Source organism: Mirounga leonina, unplaced genomic scaffold, assembly GCF_011800145.1.
Source record: "Mirounga leonina isolate KUSES-001 unplaced genomic scaffold, KU_Mleo_1.0 Mir_115, whole genome shotgun sequence".
In the NCBI taxonomy this organism is placed as follows: Eukaryota; Metazoa; Chordata; class Mammalia; order Carnivora; family Phocidae; genus Mirounga; species Mirounga leonina.
The window spans coordinates 45,619,215-45,643,785 of record NW_023270268.1 but is presented as its reverse complement, the minus strand read 5'-3'; the positions used below and the strand labels follow the sequence as shown (position 1 = coordinate 45,643,785).

Sequence of the window (24,571 nt, the reverse complement as noted above, 5' to 3'; positions counted from 1 at the left end):
TGTCCTTTTCCTCTGCTCTCACAGTTATAACAGAAACTCCAGGGAAAAACTTTCATGAATAAGAAACACCAATTATCCTAAAATTTCCCTTTTAACTCTGTACTATCTTTCCTCTTGCCAAATATCAGAGAGTTGAACACACTTTTCCACTCTTGCTATGGAGAGCAATAAAACATGGGGTTCTGATATAATAAAAAAACAAACAAACAAAAACTTTTTAAATCTATTAAGTGTTCTTCTATGATTTTAGTTCTCTGATTAGCAACAGTCCTTTTGTACAACAAGCAACACACTTTACTGTCATGGTTAAGATATGAAATGTTCTGATGATATTTAAGCATATTAATAACCAATTTATAAGGCCGTAAAATTCACTAGTTATACTTTACACCCAAATGATGAGATACAAATCAATCTGCCTATCATGATTAACCTTTGTGCAACACTGCCAATTAATGAATTCTATAGAACAGAGTAGCCTTAATTAGACAGTGAAGAAATTAATCCCTTCCGCGTGTCATATGTAGTTCCAAGGAGTCTGGATGTGGTAAACACTGAGACATCTTTCATCATCGTGCCCTTTAACATATTATAAAATAATGATAACTGACACAAATAATTTCACATTCCTGCAGCTTTATGAAAAGTAATGCATCATGCAAATAAAAATATACCATTACATGTGAAAAAGTGAACACAGCCCAAACTGCAGAAAAAAATACCTTAGAAATGTCTTTATTCCATTCTGCCTCGTGCTACTTGTATCAGTATTTCCAATCCCATTTGGGTTGAAGAGGCCCATTCCAGAATTAGAAGAATTATTGTTCAAGTCAGCAGACTGCTGGAATACCTCTATTGTTGCCTTTGCAATATTATCCAGTAAGTTGTTCATTTCAGCCACTGAACCAGAGCCCTGGAGTTACACATAAGAAAACTAGCATGCATATGTTTTACTTCATCTTCCAACATCAACGTGTTCTTCCTGTTCTTAAAATTTTGTATACATAACACATCCTTCCAATATATATACTCACAGGGTCCTTCAAGCACTGTTTGATCATTAACTGAAGTTCTAGCCAGGACTGCCTTAGTGTCCACTGCTCAAGATTCTGGGGAAAATGGAAAGAATTAACACATCAAGGATACTGAGTGTGTCTTAAAATATAATAATTCCTTGCAGTATTCCCTCTCTCAAGAAAGAATAGAATAATCATACAGAATAAAGGAATTTGTAGGGATCAAAAGGCTTCCAGGTCCATTAAATACATTCATTGTAGACACAAATTAAAAAAAAAACAAACATTAAAATAATGCACATCTGGGACCCCTGGGTGGCTCAGTCAGTTAAGCGTCTGCCTTGGGCTCAGGTCATGATCCTGGAGGCCTAGGATCGGGCTCTGCATTGGGCTCCCTGCCCAATGGGAGGGAGTCTGCTTCTCCCTCTGCCCCTCCCCTTGCCTGTGTGCTCTCTCTCACTCGCTCACTCTAATAAATAAAATCTTTAAAATAAATAAATAAAATAAAGTAAAATAAAATAATGCACATCACTCAGCCAGGCACTGGAAATAAGATAGGGATTTCTTCTCCCAAAATCTATTCATCTAAGCAATCCCATTCCAAAATAATTTCAATACTTTTTGAATAATATATTTAAGACTATCCCTCCAGAAAGCTTATGTCTCATCTAAATACAGTAGACTTAAAATATCAATGTTTATATTATGATTGTATAGCATTTGCAGTATCTGTATTTACCTAGCAATGAAGTACAGCAATTGCACAGAAAAGAAAGTTGGGAGAATAAATATCAGAATTGAAGTCAAGAATTAGTTAGCACTGAGCAAAAAAAAAGCAAAAAAAAAAAAAAGTGTTACATGACAGAAACACAATCTTTAGACTCTTATTAATCACTCACCTGAAGAATACGCTTAATGTGCTGTCTTTGCAAGTTGTCCCCCTCCGTACATTCTTTAATACCATGAGGATAACAGATAAGCTGTAGTAATTTCTGTGCTTGCATATTTGAAAGCACAGGGTCCAATATAAGCTCTTTGTCTGTGCATAATCTTTCAGGTTCTTTTAAGCAATGTTCTCCTACCCATTCCTTTAAAAAAAAAAAAAAAAAAAAAAAAACGGCTGTTAGATTGACAGGCAGAGACTTTCTATACATGAATGTAATAGGCACTAAATCATGTTGCACAATGGAATATAAAGCAGACAGAAATCTTCCAATTAAAAAAAAATTACATGAAAAAAGTAGGTGGGAAAAATTTTGAAAACAAAATTCCTGGTATTTTGACTTCCTAAAAATACAAAGTGGGATCTTGGTTAAAAAACGTACTGCATGGAGCACTGGGTCCTGTACGCAAACAATGAATCATGGAACACTACATCAAAAACTAATGACGTAATGTATGGTGATTAACGTAATAAAAAAAAGTTTGAAAAACAAATATGCAAAAAAAGGAAAGAAAAGAAAGCTAAAGAAACTAAAGAAAATATTGGTGTGTAATGGTAATGATTCTGTATTATTACATGTCTTCATTTTTATGTAACGCATAGTGCATTCCACTGAATAGAAAGAAGAGTAAAACATTTAGAAAACTGTCTTCATTTTTTATATTCTAAATGCTATTATTATAAATATTTGTGCATATCTACTTTCTATACAAATATTTTCTTAGAATAATTTCATAAAAGCACAATTTTTGGGTCAAGGAGTATAACAAAATTTAAAACTATTGATACATATAGTCAATTGCCCTCCAGAGAGTTTCTACCAATTTAAACCCCTATCACCTTTTCTTTATCATTGCAAACTCTTATACTATAGAAGAAATCATCAACAGAGTGCAATTTGAACCCAGATCTGTTTCAGAGGTGGCCTAGTTTCTTAACTACACCAGGAGCCCAACGCTGAGTATCTATTAAAGTCACCCAGGGAGCTTGCTAAAATTCCAAAGCCCAGGCCCCATCAAATAAATATCTGATGGTGGGACCCAGACATCAGTAATATTTTTCAGGGATTAAAACTGTTTGACCTTTGGTGCTTCTGGTTGGGAACCAATACACAACTGCCTCTCACTATCTATATGACCATTTCACGAACTTTAACCATAGTTACAATATGCCCTAATAAAAACATGACCCTTTAACATAAGGTCTCCATCAAAATGGAAAATAGTATATATGGTATGCCATGTTTTCTTTTTTTTTTATAAGAAAAGAGAAATTAGGGGAAAAAAGGAAGATAAATTAAAAAATAATAAAACTGATGACCAAGGGCAGGAAAAAACACAGGACAGAAAAGCCTGATAGAAGAGACAGAGAATACATCTCTTAGTACTCCTTTTTGTGCAGTTGACTTGTAGAAGCATGCTAGTCTAAAGCAGAGCTGATGTGGGGAGGAAGAAAAAGGGAGTCTAAACTGAATGCAAACAGAAACAAATGAAATCAATTCTATTTCAAATGAATACCATCCATACTGAAGGAGAAAGTTCAAAAAGATGTTTAACACACAAAAAAACAAATCCTCAACTCCTTTTCATTTTTTCCTAGTGGTATAGGTGTAGCAATTCTGAAAACTATTTCAGGTGTAGTACAGAATTAAGTACACGAGTAAATGATTGATCTTACGGGGAGCCAGGGTTCTTGCTGTGGAAGACAATATTAATATGGAATGGGGGAATGCAAAGAAGAACTAAGTGGAGTTAACAGAAGTGGATGTATCAGTACAAACTCATGAATATACACAGACATTTATGTATATGCATGTATTTTTTCCTACTTCTATCTGCTGAAAGGGCCTAGAGACAAAGAACACCCACTGCCCACAGTAACGAGCACCACAGTGCCCATATCTTGGTTTCTAAATACCATCCTCTACTAACTAGAACCAGAGTTCCTTGGAGGAATGAGTAATTCCAGGTTTGGAACAGGGAAAGCACAAGGTGGGCCAGGAACTAAGAAAGTACTTGGGGCAGCGGGGGGAAGGGATGGAGACATGTCAAAATAATTTAAAAGCCAGGATGAAAAGGTTCCCACTGGACAAATCTGTGACAATTTGAACATGAAAATAACTAAGGATAGTATTTTATAATCCATACGGATAACAAATAAATAAGAATAAGGGAAAAAATTAATAAGGGTAGGCTCTCTTTAGAGTACAATGCAAATCACTAACTATAGAGGAGTTGGGGGGAAAAGCAATCACCATTTTGTAACCCTCATATAAAGACGAGTTTGGACAAGAATCAAAATGAATGCTATATGGGTGGTGGAGTTTCGTGAAGAGCAAGATATCTGTGTTGTCTCAAAATGTCTCCCAATGACTGTTTACTGATTGCAAGGGGAAAAAATGGTAACTACACAGCAGCGAGATCTTGAAACCATACAATGGAGACATCTTGATCAAAACGATCTGAGGTGCAGATGCACATCATGTGCCTTCAGGTGTGACTACCCTAGAACACAACATTACTTCTGTAGCATCTTGGCCAAGATTGCATCATCTGAAGCTAATCTATGGGAAATTTCAGACAAAACCAACATTATGGGACAACTGACAAAATTGAATATGGCCTGCAGGTGAGAAAAAATTACTGTACCAAGGCTAAATTTCTTGTTTTTTGGTAACTGCATTTGGTTATATTAATAAGTAAACACTAAAGTATTAAAAAGTAAAGATTCATAATGTATGCCATCTACTCTCAAAAGCTTCAGCAAAAAATTAAAAAGTATATGCATCCACATTCACACACAAATAGAATCATAAAGCAATGTGGCAAAATGTAAACAACTGGTGAATCTACATAAAGGGCATATACACTAGAGTTCTTTATTATTATTATTGCAACTTTTCAACAAATTCAAATTTATTTCCAAATAAAGTTAGCAGGAAGAAAAGGACCCCCAATGTGCAAGTTTCCTACAACAGTGAGCATTTCTCTCATAAGAACAATTATACAGTGAAATTAAAGGCAAATTAAATCTGAAAAATACCTGTTGACAGATAGTCCTCAGTACATATCTAGCATATTCTCTTAAATTGGCAGTTTCTATGGAAATGCTTTTCCCACAGGATTTTGAATTTTGTGAGGCAGTCCAGATATCATCGGCATTCCCATCACGTCGTAAACCCCTCATGGTGAAGTCGTCGTTCTTTAAAGAGCTGACATTGTTATTGCCAATTTTGGCATCTCCTAAATAATAGAACCACAAAAGCAAAATCACAGAAGTTCAAATTATTGCCAAATCCTTGAGAAGTAAATGAAGCAAGCCTTCAGGGACTTAAAATACGTGAATGGCATCATTATGGCATAGATTGTTGTTCAGCAAGAGAGAGAACAGATCAAGAGAATAATTGCAAGAACCCAGAGAAGTTTCACTGGACATGGAAAAAGAAGCATATTCAAGACTTATTCCTTATTTCGTTTACAGAATTAAGTATGTGTTCACTGAACTTGGAAAGGCCATTATGAATCATACTTAATAATCAGAGAACATTGATTTCACCAATATTTCAAGCACAAATGTATTCAATATTCAAATTCATTTCACTTATAGACAAGGAAAAAATGGGTTACTCACCCTTCTAGATGTCCCTTTTCCATTTCTTCTCTTACAATGACTTATTTTCTATCCATAGGTCAAGAGAAAAGTTTTGCCTTAGCCCACCTTACTATCAACTTCTTGACAAGAGAGATTTATTTCCCTGGGAATGGAAAAGGGCAATGCATACTAAGGAAGCCCTAAAACATAGGGCACTCATTGAATAACCCAAGTCTCTCACTTTCCTCTCTGTAAACATCCAAATTAGAAAACCTCACCAGATCAACCTCTAATATAGTGAGTCAAATGAAACTAAGGAAAGGGTTTCCCTCATAATCAAGTTCTTGGGGACAAAATGGAGCAGAATGTCTGAATAGTTGGAAATAAGAAATCCTCTCTAGCTGTGAAAGACAAATCACTATCATATTTTAAAGTGAGAGAATTGATAATAAAGACTACCAAATGACAACAGAGCCTCTAAACTTTTGCCTGTTTACCCACAGGTTTATAAGCCTTGAACAAGAAAATTTCTTGGAACCAACAAATGAGTTTAAATGAGGCCCCTCACTACCCACTATGAGTAAAACTAAGCCCATATCAGTGAAAAAAGCCTTTTAAAACCCACAGGTCAACCAAGAAAAGGTTTTGAAAAATTTGAAAAATCAGAATGGCTTAGTGAATATTTATTTATAAAATTATAAGAGGAGGGGAGGAATAAACAATGCTTTTCAAATCATCAATATCTTATAATATCATAAATTCCTCATTAAAACACACAATAGAAAAAGTGCCAATTTCACTTCACTCACAAGAGTTCATTTAATTCAACAGAGCTCCTTGGGAGCTGAAAGATATGTACCAAAATTTAGCATACTTTCTCCCACCTCTGGGGATATAAAGAACTATTTCTACACCTTAAGGTAAAACTACTACATAAATTAAAAACCAATTTCTAAAGAACAGTTTTAGCTCCCAAACTCAAAACAGATCCTGGTGGACAGGACTTGAGAGAACATTGGTAAGGACAGGGTAAGGTAGAGAAATTAAAACTTCCGTAAAAACAAAATCAGAGAAACAAACACCTCTGCCTAGGAAATCCTCAGATTCTCATTTAGTTTAGATGTTAGGATGACAGAGAAGGTACAGGAGACTGTGCCAGAACCTTCTGTAACTGTAGAAAAGAGTGCTCAGTGACTACCCAGTCCAAAGCTCTGCTGACATCCAAATGACCCGATCCTGACTTCTCAGACTTGAAGCATTCTCTATCTACCAAGAACGGACGTGAATTACAAAGATCGAGGAAAGCCAACCAAAGATAAATGAACTGGTTATTACACATGGATATTAAAATACAATTATGTGACTCTTTAAAGAGGCTGGCAAATTTTAGTTGGAACTGGAACAGTCCTCCAAATGAAGGGGTAAGTGTCTAGATGGCACTCATCTTGCTTTCTGCCATTAAATGTCTATCCCCTTCTGTAGTCACAATTCAAACATTAGTTTGTTGAATAGCTACTATTTCAAAACCTACTTTCTAGTTTTTCTGATGGGCATTAGAGATACCACAGTTTAAAAAAAAAAAAAGCAAGTCTCTGACTTCATGATCTCTACATTTATTTAAGTAGATTGACCAGCCATTTTCTTTTCAAACATCATCAGAGAAGAGAAATTTTATTTACTGAAATGAGCATTTAATGTTGGTGGTATAATAATACAAGCTCCTAAGCTCAGAAGAGAGGCTATGACCATCCACATGGCTCTACCTTTCCCTTTTACTATAAACTCATGGGCATTTCCAAGGGCATCCCTTTGATATATTATATAAATGTATACATATGTTTTCTCCAGCCTTTAATCTTAAACTACTGCAAAAATTAGAAACCACATGTAAATATATGTATGTGTGTGTGTATATATTCTTTTCTTAAGGTGAACTTTTAATAATTTTTTTAGTGAAAATCCTGTTATCCTTTATTGTCACCAAATAACATTCAAACAGGTATATAAAGTATCATGTTCTTTAAGACTCCTCTAAAACATTTCCTATTTACTCAATAGTTTCTATTCTAATCAAAGAGAGCTCCTTCAGAACATGAGAGAACTTTTATTTAGTCAAGGCCAAAAGAGGGTTCCCACAGTTGGAATTAGGCAGTGTGGACTCAAGACCTCCTACTCATTCAAATCCTGACCAATTTATAGAATCAAAATGTCTTAAAGCATTACACTATCAATGAATAGAAAATGCAGTACTACTACTCCAGGAGTACATATGCCAATAGGAGTATAAAGGACATCTTGGACATTATGGATTAAATTTTTAAAAATTCTGATATCTAATATTGATTTATCAATAATATCAACATCATTGCAATTATTACCTGATTCATGAAAACCCCAAGGCAGAAGTTTATATGCTTGTTAAGGGTCACAACTGAAGTAGAAACACTAAGGTTAAAACCCAGGTTTTCTGATGTCCTGCTCCTAATATATGACATGAAATTTAAACCTTTGGTTAGATCACCATGTCATCTGTGTCCATCACAAAGTGTGATTTATGCCAACAAATAAAAACAAAACCACCCTGTGGGTCTGAGAATCTGTGTTATATCAAAATGAAATATCCTGTAGTTAAAATGCCATCAAAAAAAACCCCCCAAAAAAACAAAAAAAAACCAACAAAAACAAAAACCTATTATATTTAAATTCCCCCAGAATTTGTAGGTAAGGAGCAGACATCTCAAGTCCAACTGATCTTGGACTTGGAGAAAGCCAACTAATTTTGCCAGGAAAACCAAACCAAACCAAACCATGTTTCTAGTAATATGAATTACAGTTGAACCTAAATACAAATTATTTTTCCTCTGTTTCTGGTGAATAACCAAGTTTAGTGCCAGGATAATCTTACCAAGCATCATAATTGCTTTTAAGACAGCAAACACGGCTCCCACTTCAATGCTGTTGTGAGCAGCGGCTAAGAGGTGTCTATCGCAAGATGATCTTATTCCAGGGAAAGGTTTGCCTATGAGAACAACAGCAAATGGTCTCATTACCACCATTAACAATCTCTTCTAACCATTTACAATCAGCAGTCTTTCACTGTTAGACTGTGGGTCCTTAACTGCCATCAGTTAGCTTTAATCGATGCTTCATGGATTCACTAAGAAACACCGTCAGTATTCCTTTCTTAACCTTTTCTTTTTAATTATTAAAACAACGTCTTTGCTCCTTAAGGAGATGTACCAAAAAAACAGGAACTTTCATCTACATATGCTGATTGTCTCACACACACACACACACACACACACACACACACACACACACCCTTGTATGGAAATGATTCTTAGAAACACACTTCAATCACACCCCTAGAATTCTTACCTTATTCCTTTTACCTTAGTAAAAGAATAAATGAATCATCATTGCCCTAAGCTGCTATGATATGGCTCATAACAAACATACATAGTATGTGAGAGGATCAAGCCGCCCACCAGCAGGGCTTGGCCTAAGAGCAAAAGTATTTCCATGGTTTATTAACTCCTGATTTGAGTTTCTCAATCCATCCTGATATTGCATAAATAAAAGGTGCTGAGAGCGCTCTCAAGGGCATTACTACACTCGCTCCTCACCTGCACAGCAAGCTCACCAGTATCAGGAAGGAAATGACAGAACGGACAGCCTACTTGGTCATTTTAGCATCTATACCTCCAGACGAAAATGTCACCAGGGGTTTTTCAGCTTTCAGCTCACCGGTTGCTTGAGGTAATAAGCAGGCCTGGGGAGCTCGGAAGAGATGAAGCAGAAGTCGGCATGTCATCCTCGCCCCCGGCTCAGCATCTGCATCTCCACAAGCTAGGAAAGATTTTAAAAGCACGTTTGCTAATTTATTCAAGGACATGTCTTCAGGTTTTCTATTAAGCTAACTTTTCTGGAATAATTTAAATACAAATGCTCCTTACAGTAAGAGGTAAGGCACTAAGCTTTTTCAGGAAACCCGAGGGCTTCCTTAAAAACAACCTTTTCCATAGGGATCCATTTGATTTTGTGTAGAACATCACTGACAATTCTACAATCTTTACCTCAACACCACACCACGGCCCAACGCGGGGACGCTTTAATAGTATGTTTACTGTGTTGTAATAGCTAGAAACCACCCCAAGACAGCCATCAAGTAACAAGGGCCACTCTGGACGTGCCGTACCTGCTGCCAGGAGCGAGGGAAGTGCGACGTGCTGCACGACGTCCTCCAGGGAGAAACACTGTCGTGCTATCAGAATAGCAATGAAAGTAGCTAATGAATCATGGAATGAAAGGTCACTCACCTTCAAGAAAAACATTGACATGTTTTAATACCTAACACCCTTTCAGGTAATATCTAAGCTTAATATCTAAGAGAATGTAGGCAACACCAGTAAGATCTCAAATCCCAAAATGACCCAATAGAGTGAAATGGTAACACGTCAGACTTATTATCTTCTAAGGACTATTTCTACTTTATAAGACGAAAAATGAGGTTTACCTACATCCCAATGCTATCGGGAGATACTGAGTTTTACCTAGAGTCCATGTTATTGAACAAAACAAAAACAAAATAAAGAAATTCCTAAAAGATGTAGCATAAATAAAACTTTTTGACAGAATACAACATCATCTGTTATTTAAGGGTAAGATCATTAGGGAGCAAAGGAAAAACAAGGAAGTTCTAAGCCTTATTAATGTTTTAGAGTTCTTTTCAGGGATAAATATGAATGATCCTATAACATAATTAGTTTTAAAAACAACTTTGAAAATTTCCAACTGATTCCTAAACTTGAAAGAGAGTGAAAGAGAGAGAGGAGAGAGAGATTGTGAAAAAAAGAAGAGAAGGAAAATCAATTCATTCAGGATAAAACCTCTACCTACACAGACCAAACAAGACTTTGGAAGAGAACAATAACAAAAACCATCATAACAGCAGACTTCATATTAAGTTGTATTATATGTCAATAACTATGGTTAGTGATTTACAAAAATCACCTCATTTAATAGCATACCACCATGAGCCTCATACTATTATTAATCCTGATTTTGCAGATGAAGGAACAAAGCGGAGATAAAGTATAACAGAAAACAACCCAGAGGTTAAGGAATTATGTTAAAGATAAAAATTGGGATTTCTTCTGTCTGGAAAAGCGGGTAACAGGTATGAGTTACCTGAGATACCAGAACTAGAAAGTAAACCTCTAAGTGGAAGGCAGAAGGAGGTTTGTAAAAATATATAAATGTCTTCTACACAGAAGACACACCAACATATAACATGATCACTCCAAGAAGTGATAGGAAAAACAGAGACTCATGACAGATTTTTTAAAAACTTTACACATCATGGATGCTATAGGACATGCGAAGGAAATCGGTGATATATACCAGGTATCTCTTCATCAACTTCCAGACACAATCACTAAGAAAGACTGAACATGTCAATGAATCTGGGCCTGGACATTCTTAAGCAACACAGTGAAAGCTATGTTCCTAGAAGGCGCCTTGAGCCTTACAAAACAAAGTGGTTCTCTTCAAAATGTAAATGTAAACTGCTTTAGGCAAATTATGTCTTGTACCATGAGGAGTCCAAGGCACTTGGGTAAACAATATGAACCGACAGCTCTGAAGAGAACATATTATATAAGAAATCTCAGCTAAAAAGAGGGAAACTCTTGGCATCTCTGCTGTAGATTAAGCTATTGTATTTATTCCAATTTTTTTTTTTTTTCATTTATGTAATCCTTGACAACCGCATTCTCCTTTATTGCTTTTGGGCAGAGAAAGGAAAATATTTTATATTTCAGGTAAGGGTTAAGTCGATTAAAAAGAATTACTAACTAAATATTTCATTGCACAGATGAGTTTTTAAGCAAAAAAGGAAACTTACATCTACAGTGCAAAGTACATCATTAAACCCCCACACATGATTTGAAGAACAACAAAGAGCCTTCAGAACTCCCAGCCATTCTGAACTAAGAACAGTGCAGCAAGCTGTCAGCTCCGAGGAGAAATTGGCAATGTCGTTAATCCTGGGAAGAGGAAAAAGAACATAGTAGAAAGTAACAGGAGAGAAACAGGCACATGTAATATACTTAATGAGCACATACCTCACTACCATCAAACAAGTCATTCACTTCGAAAACACAAGGATTTTACTAAATACCCACTTGTTAAATAACCTAGTAGAACCTGGAACCAAAGATAAAAGTAAGTGGTTTCAAACATTTAATGTTGCTGAGAAAAATCAGTACAGATGCCAATTAACGTATTTTTGTTCTGAGAACAAACCTTACAAACTTACATTTTTAGGGGCATCAAAAAAATTAAAGACACGGTGTAATTTAGGTAGGTCAAAAAACTGTTTTAAAATAGGTTTTTGTTTTTTTTTTAGATTTCATTTATTTATTTAGAAAGAAAGAGTGAGCAGAAGCAGGGGGAGGGGCAGAGCGAGAGGGAGGGAGAGATTCTTAAGCAGGCTCAACGCTGAGCACGGACCCGATGCAGGGCTCGATCCCACGACCCTGAGATCATGACCTGAGCTGAAATCAAGTCAGAGGCCAAGCCCACTGAGCCACCCAGGTGCCTCTGATATAGGTCATTTTCATTTGGGTTTTTATTTTTTTTTTTTAAGTGGACAGACAACCTATAGTTTATATCTAAAGCATCTCATGCCAGAGCATTCAGCCAGGATAGCCTGTCAGGCTAAGGAAATCACTGTATAAAGCAGAGATCAATTCAGGAATAAATGGGGGGAACAAAAAGCAAACAACATCCAAACGTCAGCCCAGGCAATTACTAATGACATTAGTTTAAAAGTAACACCAAGGCAATGACTAGGTTGTTCGAAGTGAATTCCAGGGTAACCCAGCTCACCTTCCAGCATCCTGGTGGCCCATACATACATTCATGAGCGTATTACAGACGAAGCTGTAGCGATTGGCCGCATTGTCACTAAGGATCTTGCCCAGCATTGAGTAATTGATGCTACGAGCTGAAGGATTCTCAATAAAATCCATCATGAAGTCTGGATCCCATCGCAAGTTAGAATTTGCAGGCATCACATTATTATATATGGTTTGCTTAACTTTTGAACAGGCACTACTGAGGTTACAAGGAGAAAAGTTAAAAAAAAAAAAAACAAAAAAAAAACAAAACTAGAATAACTAGAAGGCTATTTCCTTTAAGGACAGGTTCAATGGCAGCAACTCTATGGAAATACATAACTCTAATGTATTCCTAAAGAAGAGTCCCAATAGGAAGTTTTCATTCCAACTTCGTAACAGTCTAGGAAATACTGGTCTGGCAGACAGGACTAAAGAAACCCACTAAATGACAGTAACTACAGCCTTCTCCGTTCTTTCTCAGCAGACACCTTATATAAAAAGGTGTCGGCTGTCCCTGAAGGGTGCAAGCGTGCAATCTGGATGACCAGTTCAAAAGGATGAACATTTCACAGCCCTGAGGACTTTTAAACGTCTCCCGTTTTCCTGCCTTAACCCTTGTCAACCTTTCTACTCAACTTTTCATTCATTCTCACTTAGTAATAGTTCTTAATGTGTTTCACTTTCTCAGTAAAAAATGAAACAAAAACCAGCTTTGTTCTTTTGCTGGTTCCCTCCACCTCTCTATACACTGAGTGTCATTTTATTGAAACGGACTTTGGCAAATAGTAAAGCATTACCTCTTTTCCTACTTAATTCTACCAATCTATTCGTGTCTGTCTTAGAAACCAAAAGAATTCTGCTTTCCTCTCTTTAATTTTTTTAAGAGTCAGCGCCCACTTTTCTTTCAGTCTAGAGACTTCTCTTGAGTTGACTCTCGGCTACCTCCAGACTGCATTGCATAATTTTTCTGACATCTGTGCCTCGTGGTGAAGTCTCCTTACTCTTCATTTCTAGGCTTCCTATTTCATTTATTACACTCTTTCCAGACGAGCCCTTCCATGCTTTAATAAAACATTGGCTGCTTTCTAGGTCACTCTCAAATTCTGACCACTCTCTGCTGCAGACATATATGGAATTAAGGAAACAACTGAGACATTTTGTGTCTGAAATTGCCTGTACCTGAAAAAACCTGACAGAGTAATAAAAGCAACACATGCTTTTAGGCCAAAATGACTTATGTGCAAATCTAGGCTTCACCATTTATTAGATTATGATGAGGAACAATCACTTCTTGCTAGGAACAGTCATTTCTACTTCCTAAGGTTGTGGGGAGGATTAAAGATCTTGATGGAAAGAACCCAGCACAGTGCCTGGCACACAGCTGCCGCCCAATCAGTGCAAGATGTATTTCCCCCCAACAGTCCTCTCACACAACTTTAGAGATGCTCTTTCAGATCTAGTTATTAGAACTGTCTTATTAGCATAATAATAGAAATCTCTCTGAGTCGCTAGCTTTTGTTTGACTGTTTGTTTTTTTTTTAAGATTTTTTATTTATTTATTTGACAGAGACACAGCGAGAGAGGGAACACAAGCAAGGGGAGTGGGAGAGGGAGAAGCAGGCTCCCCGCAGAGCAGGGAGCCCAATGCGGGACTCAATCCCAGGACCCTAGGATCATGACCTGAGCTGAAGGCAGTCGCTTAACCAACTGAGCCACGCAGGCGCCCTTGACTGTTCTTCTTAATCCCGATCAACAAATAATGCCTGACTTCAGGGTTTCCAGAGAGCTGTGCTGGTCTGCCAGATCTTTAATTGAGCAAGCGTGAGCCAGGGCCCCTCCCTATGATGTGACACCTTACGGACCCCTCAGCTCACTGTTGGTCTCCTAAGCCTCCACACGCCCCGGGGCACATTACTTGAATTCACTTACTGAACACACTTGCACTACCCGGCGGGAGCACTAGGGGTCAAACAGGCTATTGGGGCTTTCTCCGGAAGTTCACTATTTGGTTTCAAGAACCAAATCATGTATGAGAAAGCTCTCTGAAAACCGTAAACTGAAAATGAAAGCTGTCTGTAAAGTAAGAATGTATGGTATTATTACATCATTTCTGTGGAAAGATGTTTCCTAAGACCCACTCGAATGTTCTACAAGGGATTACTGGGAAACCTAGCTCATTTCATGACATACTCTCCCGTTTTCTTCCCCTATTGATACCATTGAAAATATCATGATTTTTTTTCCCCCGCCAGATGAAGCTTTCATTCAGCAGGTTTTTTGCAGTGCCTGCTAGGAGCCAAACGTTCTTCAAGGTACCAGGATATGCCAGTGAAGAAAATAAAAGTTCCTCCTTTCACGAAGGTTACATTCTAGGAGGAAGCCAGACCATAAATACATATATAATTCACCCAGTGATGGCAAGTGCTAAGGTTCAGAGAATGACAGAGAGTAGGGGGAAGAGGCTGCTATTGAAAACAGGATGGGCAGGTAGGTAGACCATAAATGTACTGTGGGGATGAACATGTTAGTAAGAGAAGGGAAGCATTACATGAATGGGAGCAGCAAGTGCCAAAGTCCCAAGATGGGAGTGTGCTTAGAGTGTGTGAAGACCAGTAAGGAGGTCCATGTGGTTAGCATGGCGTACACAGTGGGGAAGAGGGAAAAGAGTAGACTGCATTCAGTGGATCCTGAAGGCAGGTTAGGACTTTGAATTTTATTCTGTGTAGATAAGAAGCCACTAGAAATCTTCAAGTTATTCTTGTTTTAAAGGATGACTTTAGTAGGTATGCTGACAATATGCTAAAGAGAGTCAGGGGTGCGAGCAGAGAAATCAGTCAGGACTCTGCAATGGTCTAACCAAGAGATGGTGGTGGTGACAAAGCAATGATGAGCAGTCACATCTACACAAACCTGGATGACAAAGCTCACGGAATTTAAGAACAAAGAACCCTAATTCTTTCCTTAGCTCCTTCTAGATGACAAATTTAATATGCAGCTATTATCGTCCCTTTCATAACCCCACCTACAATTAATAATCGAAATTTCCTCAAAATAACATTAAGTAAGTATGTGTTTTCTAGCACCTGTGTACTTGGGTAGTAATAGCAAGTGCTAAGATGCAGAGAATGACACCCAATCAGGGACACCATCTGAAATAGGATGGTCAAGGAAGCAGAGAAGCAAAGGCAGTGAGAAAGTAAGCATTCAAACAGCAGTGAAACAATGTTTCAAGTGAGGTACTAGCAAGTGCAAAGTACAGAATATTTCCTTTCAAGTTTATCTCAGAATTGCCATCATAGCTAAACATGCAGAGTAACTGGTAATAGGAGGTCAAAGTGACAATGAAAAACAATTCAATATGAATTCTGGCAGATATAATTATGATTAATTTTCATTATTAAAAAGTATGACAATATCAGTTGGGTCACTACCAAATATAGGCATAATCCTATTCCTGTTGATTTTCTTCTACCCACCTGAAGAGGTCTCCAAATTTACTTCTGAGGTGGCTACATGACACATAGAGATCGTAGAGGTAGGCTAAGATGCATCTCTCGGGGGAGGAACATTCTGAGGGGTTCACAACATGCTTTACCACACCACATAACCTAAGGGGGAAAAATTCGTGAAGAAATGACATGCATATTTTGCTAATATATATCTTATTATTTGAATCCTTTAGAGTGAGACTATGTGGGTGTATTACTTGGATAAGAAAAAAGGTATCAGGTTTTTGATACTAATGATTATAGCAATAGTACATAATTGCATAAAATATCATTTTTCTATTAGGATATTGAAAAACTAGATGATTTTTAAAAAGACTTGGGTAATACCATTAACAACAAGAAATGAATACAGAAGGTACATATGGAGAATCCATCAATGAATTTACTGTGACTAGAACACGAGGAACTCTGTCGTAGAGAATCTCTCTTCAGTAAAAAGATTCATAAATTCAGGCCATTTGCAAAGATTCTTAAGTCCACTCCTTTGGAAAAGAGCAAGTCTCTAAATCAGTAAATCTGGGAAATTCATTTTCAGGACCATGAGCTGGTCCTGGCAAAAACTTGATGAATTCATGATTTGAGGTCATATTCTCCTTGTTTATCCAAACCAGACACAAATTTTACTTTACCTTATGTAAGAAATTAACCCCCCCGCCTTTTTTTAATGACATTCTCTAGAAGTCTTTCAAAAAAGAAGTACTGTTACTGTTCCATTTATGTGCTCTTTTCCCCATAATGGAAGGATGGTCCCTTTGGCCACAGTTCACTCAACGAAAAGCTTCATATAACACACAAGAAAACACTGGTGCTCCATCCACCTATTTGTAACTCTGATTCCACTATTGCCATCTTGTATTCTGTTATAGGGTTCAGTAATATCACAATAGTGTCATCGATGACTCAGATTATTAAAGCTGAAAAGGGCTTTTAAAATCATCTGATTCACTTTCCTCATTTAAAAAAAACAGAGCTGAGGCTCAAGGACAGGTGAAATAACTTGCCCAAAGGCAAAAAGCTAATTAATAGCACATCCAAGAGGAGAGCTGAGGTCTCCCGACTCCCAATCCTCAGCTCTCTCCATTATTAAGGGGGTCGGGGAAACCAGGGAGGGCCTAGGCTGTCAAGGCCAAGAAGGACACTACAATCACAAATACCAGAGGTGGAAATGACAAGACAATAAAGAAATGACAATGTTGCATCCCAAGCCCTGTGAAATGGTATCAGCAGACAGAGCCACCAGACAGCTGGTAAAAGCTGTCAGTTACAGTAAAAGTATCCTGCAATTAAGAAGCAAAGTAGAGGATTCGATCTGTTAAATATACTAATTTAAAAACTCCACACATACTCTAAAAAGCAAGGAATTATGTTGTGATTAAAGTAAACAAACATTTACTGAGAACTTGGTAGGCATCCATACCATAGCAGTATTTCCTTGATTTTTTTTCACTTGTTAGAGATAAGAAAAACATTTTACACTGAGATCCAGTATATGCATTCAGTACAAAATAAAAATATAATATCAAATATGATTTTATGAACACTTAATAGATAATACATTTAAAATGTCAAAATAAATGATACTAAAATAAATTTCAAAATAACAAAAAAAAATTTGTCAAAACCTGTAATATTCACTTTATGACTAACTGATGGGTTTCCAAACACAGTTTAGAAAGCACGGTATAAATCAAGGTGCATGAATGTGCTCTTACGTAGAATGACTTTTAGCAATCTGGGAGATTTATTAGCTATGCAATGTTAAGTAGATCACTTCAACAAACACTTCATTTAAAAGGCCTGAGTCTCAGTTTCATGATTTGTAAATGGTACTAATTATGCAATTTTATAGGGTAGTTGAGGGCTATTAGGTGGTCCTATATTTCCTGAATTCTAAAATATTTTCAACCTTTTAAAAATAATCTGGAATGTTTAAGATTTCATTTAATATTTTGTGTGTGCTATTAATGTGGTAGCATTTCCTTTTCCCCCAAAAAGCTTCTGCTAAATGGATGGCACCCCAGAATAGATGATAAATTGATTGCATGCGCTAGATTACAGAAAAAAAGTATTGTGGAACCACAGAACCCCATGTTTCTTTTAAATCCAGGAAGGAAAATTTCAGAAAAAGAGGTGTTGTTTTTGTTTTTGTTTTAATATATATAAAGCCCTAGAGAAAGAAGTCTGCAGTAGACAAAAAGGAGCTCCATACAGGTGTTCTGTCACTACATTTCTCTCGGCCCTGTAACCTCAGCCTCTAATGGGGATGATGTAGGACTTGGTCCAACTTCATGAGTGACAGCAAAGAAAACTTCACCCTACAGTTCAAACAAACCAAAAAACAGACTAAGACACAAGAAAGTCATTTGTTCTAGATTAACTTTTGTCAAGACGTATTTAGTTCCTAAAAGAAACGAAATTGAAGAAGCAAATAGGAAAATAACAATGTGTGCAAAGCTCATTTCGTCTTGACTATAAACTGGAATTACATCAATGAAGCAGCTGTGACATATTCATCATTCATCATAAGCCATGGTTCAGGGTAGCAAATGATACAGTGTTGTAAATGATGGGCTTATGCTCATAGAAATTAGGGGCAGGCAAGGAAGGCCCCTCTATTTAGAGAACACACTTTTCCTGCTTACATCTTCTTCTCTGATAAATGTTTTCCGGCAAAAGTAGTCTTTAATTCTATCTTTCAAATTGAAACAAACACCTGTCCTGTTTTTCCTCTTAAAACCATTATGACATTCCATCACAAATTATACATAGACAACATGTGAAAAACAGTCATGATATTTTATATACCAACCCTTCAAACACCTGGGCTGTCTGATCAGGATTGAGGATGAGACAGCTATGGTACCGCCTGAGAACAGCCACGATGCACACACAGAGTCCCGTTGTATAACTTCCTGCCAGGCTGGAGGATTTCAGGAGCAGTTCGGCTTCCACAACACTCAGTTCATTTAGCAGCTACAATGGAAGAAAAGATTGAATAAAAATGTAGCTGCCAAAAGGAAGAGGAAAAACATTTATTTTCACAAGCCACAGATACACTGAGTCATTCCAATACCATTTGATCTCACCCATTATCTGTCCCAGGACCATATGCATATACAACTACAGTGTGAGAAAACAAGCCCCAACGAATTAAACTGGTTTTTATTTTTAATCCTTTACCAAATTCTACAGTTTTGCCTCTGTCTAGACATCATGATACATACAATCAGAAAGTATCCAACACTGAAACAGCTACCAAAACTTGATGGCAGCCCAAAGTTCTAGACCAGATGATTTCAGAGAATATCCCCACTTCTCACGTTTTCCTTTCTTTTCCTTTCTTTTCAAGAAAACAGAAGTTATTTATCATTATTTTCTTGTTATTAACAAAACACCTCCAATAAGAAATAGAAAATGAGTTTTATTTCTATTCACTAAAAGCAAGATAATAAATGAACTCAAGTCTGTTTATAAGACATTTAATGGGACAAATCAAATTATAAGGTTTTATTTTTTGCTCTTAACCTAAAATATACTCTACAATAAATAAACTTTCACCTTTTCTTAGAACAAAAGACAAAAATAAATCCTCAAAACCCTCACATTTTTAAATAACTATTATATATTTTTGCACAATTTTAATTATTTAATTGAAGATTATGAACATGGCTACAATTAAAATACTACTTGAATACTATTGATTCAGAATGTCTCTATTATTCAAAAATGCACTGGGTTGCTCATTTTAAATTATATGATGCCCAGCAGGTTTGCTTTCCTAAAATTGAGAGAAGCAAGGTCTCTTTGACACCTGTATTGCGAAGTCAATTAGTCCATTGATGTTTAGCGCTGGCTCCATAAGATCAAAGATAAGCTGAATATGGTGAGCCAAAGGGAGATGATAGGATGTTCCTGAAGCAAAGCTTGTGATTTGTTCCAGCACATTGTTAGAGATCTGGGCAACCAAAAACAAAAAAAACTGAAAACAACTGTAAAATCAATATTCAAAATTAATTTAATTTTTTAAGAAATTTGAATTTATATACTCTACTTAGAAAAAAAGTTAAAACATATTTCCAAAGAAACCAAAACTATATACAAATCCAACAACTTTCTTACTACAACTATAATTTGAAGAAATAAGCCAAGTGGTCATTAAGATCTTAACCTATCTTAATGGTAGAACAACTACAAATGCTAATTAATTTCCAGATAACATCTATCTGAGAATCAGTGGATTTGTAAAACAACACAGATCTGGTTTTTGCTCATTTAGATAGTATTTTATTGTAGTCATCAACAGATTTCTCCCTTCCCATAGCAATGTAGGACCAAAATGTAATAACGTAACTATTGCATTAGGGACTATCTGACACAGTGTTGACTATTATCATAAGGCAAAAGTATGAGTGATAAAAATTAATTTCTCTGAAGAAGGCAACCTGATGCTTCAAACTGAACTACTCAATAGTTTGAGATGATTCCAAATTTCCAAATATGTTTTAAAAACATACCTATACAACCAAATAAGGCCAAAAACATACACTGCATGAAAGAAATTTTGAAGTAAATATGAATATCCCAAATGCATAACACATAGCTTTAAACAGCTACCTGAGACGTCACTTGATGCTGATCGAAATACGAAAGGAGCTGAAGTTTTGTGAATACAGTCTCTAGTGTCGGAAATGCTTCCTGTTTGTTCTTCCTGGCTTTTGGTCCTTCATCTCCAACTAAATAGACAGTGGATACATTACTTTCCATTTAATGGAAGCTCTTGACTTTTTCAGGGGATACTTTCTATTGAACTATAACATATATGGAGAAGTGCACAAACTATGAATTTCTACAAAGTCAAGTCAAGTAATGAGACTCAAATCACAAAATCACATACCAGAAAACTAGATACCCCCTCGGGCTCCTTCTAGTCACCTCTCTGCCCCAGGGAATCAAGATCCTGACCTCTAAAGGCTTGGATGAGTATTGCCCACTTTGGAAACAAGGAGAGATACTTTTCACATCCGGCAGCTTTCACTCAACTATATGCTTCTGAGAATTGATCCACACTGTTGAGGCAATTTTAACTTGTTCTAAAATTAAGTAATTCCCATTCATGGATAGTATACTAACGTGTGATATACCACCATGTATTTATTCATTCTAGTGAGCAGTTTCCAGATTTTGACTATTAATGGGAAGTACCTCTATAAACATTTCTCACTAGCTCTTAAAATACAATGATAAAAATGAAAGGGGAAAAAAAAAATCACCCAGGGTCACACTGACAGAATAGAAACTTCACTGGCATCTTGTTAGGACATTCACCATGATATTTCTCCCAAACAGTTTAATATGTAAAAAAGGAAGTTTACCCAATTTTAAAGTTTTTTAGGGGTAGCAAGGATTAAATCGCTCCACATAATGGGAAAGTGCCACATTTATCAATTTAGCATAAAGAAGTTTAAAGAAAATTCCAGAAAAAAAATATTATAAACACTACTTCTCCCCGGAGGATTCTTGTTCTTCTCAACAATTCAAAAAGAATCAGATCTGGTCTTAAATATCTTTAAATATATGCATTTATAAAGACAAATCTAAAAAAACCCAGAAAGGTCGGATTACATGATCTGTAAGATCATTTCTAACGCTCTGATTCTAAGTAGTCTAAGGCTACTGAGACAGACAGGAGCTTCATCACTCATGTCCTATTTGGGAAAGTTTACTTTCAGAGAACAAAGGTCACTTTACAGATTTTTTTTTTTTCTATTAAAGACACAAATATTTCACTGAATGCAAAAAGATCTTGCTGAAGGCAAACGTAATGGTTTTAGAAAATAACATTAGAAGAGATTTTCTTTCAAATACAAGCAAGTGTAGTTTATAGGTGTAGGTGTGCACACACCAGGGTGTTTTATTTCCTAAAGCAAACAAACCTGGATAGGAGAGTACATAGAATTCAGAGGTGATGAGTAACAGAAGATACAAGACTGTGCCCCTTGTGTTAACACCAAATCTAATGCAAAGAGTAAGAACTCAGAAGTTCATTAAACCTACTTGATTTTTTTTTTTTTTAAGATTTCATTTATTTATTTGACAGACAGCGAGAGAGGAAACACAAGCGGGGGAATGGGAGAGGGACAGCAGGCTTCCTGCCGAGCAGGGAGCCCAACGTGGGGCTCGATCCCAGGACCCTGGGAACATGACCTGAGCCAAAGGCAGACGCTTAACCAACTGAGCCACCCTGGCACCCCAACCGACTTGATTTTCAATATCTATTCTCAAATTAAGTGTGGTCGTTTGCCTTCTTTTTAGCTGTTCACATGTAATAAGCATGCTTAATATATCCAAGTTTTAAATATTTCATGAGCTAACATCATTGATCCCAAGGCTGAAAACTCACATCAATTGTCTTGGGTACAAAATGCTGTAAAAGTGAAGTTAACATATTTAATCAGTCCTTCCTGGGGCCAAAACAAATAAACAAGCAAAAAATAACACATTTGAGGAAGTACAGCCTGCATGAGAATTCACAAATTCACTTTTTTTGGTTTATGCTAAATAGGCTCTATTTTACTTACATGTAGCTAACTTCTTAAAACCTCATACAATTGGAGTCTTGGCAATTGACATTCACTTTTAAAAAAATTTAAGGAATTAGTGGTGGTTCTCAATGGACTATTTTATTTTCATGGTATTTACATAAATAACAATGTAGTCGTAATCATTGATTTTCCTCATCTGTTTTATGTTAATTTGCTTTCATAATACATTTTATTGCTCTTTTCTTGCTTAATTTTGGTTTCCCTTTAAAAAAAAAATCTTTAAATCCTGGAAATTTTGGACTTTATTGTCATGGTAAACTTCATTAATGTTTAAAAAAACAGTGACAACCAAAGATGACTGGCCAATGTAAATGGAAAATGAAGATTGACCATGCTCAACTGGGAAGTGTCATTTGAACTCCTACATAAGGCCTAGCTGATGTGAGAACACTTCTAATGAGTTCCTCAAAACCATACTTTTATATGTAGCCAGAAATCAAAGACACACTAACACAAGCTCTGTTTCCCTTCCTTACCAGTCCTCCTCTTTGCTGAAACAGTGGGCAAATCACCATTAATCAGAAGTACAGCTAGCTAGCTTCTGGCGAGCATACTAGGTTTTAAGTAGTGACTCAAACTTTGACTATTTATCAGAGGACAGCTCACGACAGCCTAAATTAACATATTTCTGAAGGAGGAATTTTATCTAAAATGAGGGAAAGACAGGAGCACCTGGATGACACAGTCGGCTGAGCATCCGACTCTTGGTTTCGGCTCAGGTCATGATCTCGGGGTTGTGGGATCAAGCCCCTGGGTGGGCTTCCCACTCAGGGTGCAGTTTGCTTGAGTTTCTCTCCCTCTGCCCCTCCCTCTGCTCATGCACACTCTCTCCAAAATAAATAAATCTTTAAAAAGTAAAAAATAAAATGAGGGGAAGACAAAAATCCCCATTGCAAATATATCTCCACAGTGCTGGTTTCACTGTTAATATCTCAAAAAGTAGCATGAAACAACAATGATTTTCTCTTTGTGAGATCATAAGCAAGAACTGCCTATTTAAGAGACTGGTATAGAAATAGGATAGACTGTATAAAGTCTGGCATTAAATACTCATTGTAAAGGAAGGAAGTAGGCTCAACAAAAAAGGACACCGCACTGTTTCCTTCCCTTTCTGACCCCTCTAAGCCTTCCAAATCCCCAAATTCCATAAGATCGGGAGAGACTCCCTAAAATTAATTTTGATGAAATATGTTTCCCTGACCCTTCTAAAGAAGACAGTGGCCATCCGATTCCAAGTAAACAAAAAGAAGTTTCAAATTTCTTTGCTAGCTAGTTATAGCGCTTCTAAATTCAACCTTCTACATGCAATCCATTTCCTCTTTTCTCTAACAGAGAAAAACAGCAAAACAAGAGGATCAACAGTTTTTCTTAGAGCGGGTTCTTTGTTTCTGGGTTTTGGGGGGTTTTTTGTTTTTTTTTTTAAACCAAGCTCAAGAATGACAGGCCAACAACAACAAGGTTTCATTTCCCATCCACAACTCTTCGTTGCTCCTTCATGGCGCCAGTGTGGTACAAGGTCCTTCAGTGGCCATGGAAGGGAGAGGAGTCAGGGAACTGTTGTAAATCACCTGAAGTAATTCTTTCATTATGTTCTAAAGACAGCTGCCTCAGACATCAGACACCTGCAACACCACATTCATACTCAAAAGCATATTGCCCTTGTACCTTGTTTCTGCATGTGCTCCCCCAGTGATGGAGAGGACACAGAGCCATTTGTATTAGTTCTCTCTGTACTTTGTCTCGGAAAGATCTAGTGTGGGCAACCTCTAAGTAAATCACCTGGTTAAAGACTAAAGACTGGAGGCCCTGTGAAGAGGTTCATAAAAACATATGTATTTTGCACTGGCCAACAAAGCAGGGTTCCTAGAGTGGTTTATGCCATGTGTAGGAAGAACACTGTTTGCATAGAGAAAATCCAAACTTTTTTTTTCTTTGGTTATTTACACAATAAAGAAATAAACACCAGTAATGGTAGTGAAGTATATAGAATGATATCATATTTTAAATC

General features: G+C 36.7%; 2 protein-coding genes across 2 annotated transcripts in view; one reads left to right on the top strand and one right to left on the bottom strand.

Moving 5' to 3' along the window:
* Window positions 1–24,571, bottom strand: part of MED12L (mediator complex subunit 12L) — a 317,050-nt gene that overhangs the window by 47,648 nt on the left and 244,831 nt on the right. The window contains exons 17-29 of the mRNA XM_034997061.1: window positions 20,576–20,694; window positions 19,773–19,916; window positions 18,771–18,934; window positions 15,929–16,060; window positions 12,442–12,669; window positions 11,456–11,597; window positions 9,749–9,869; window positions 9,298–9,399; window positions 8,456–8,569; window positions 5,002–5,201; window positions 1,916–2,104; window positions 1,035–1,109; window positions 723–913 (exon numbers count right to left, since the gene is read on the bottom strand). Of these exons, the coding sequence (XP_034852952.1) occupies window positions 723–913; window positions 1,035–1,109; window positions 1,916–2,104; window positions 5,002–5,201; window positions 8,456–8,569; window positions 9,298–9,399; window positions 9,749–9,869; window positions 11,456–11,597; window positions 12,442–12,669; window positions 15,929–16,060; window positions 18,771–18,934; window positions 19,773–19,916; window positions 20,576–20,694 (1,921 nt within the window). The remainder of the gene's footprint in view (window positions 1–722; window positions 914–1,034; window positions 1,110–1,915; window positions 2,105–5,001; window positions 5,202–8,455; window positions 8,570–9,297; window positions 9,400–9,748; window positions 9,870–11,455; window positions 11,598–12,441; window positions 12,670–15,928; window positions 16,061–18,770; window positions 18,935–19,772; window positions 19,917–20,575; window positions 20,695–24,571) is intronic.
* Window positions 1–24,571, top strand: part of P2RY12 (purinergic receptor P2Y12) — a 45,412-nt gene that overhangs the window by 7,206 nt on the left and 13,635 nt on the right. The window lies entirely within an intron of this gene.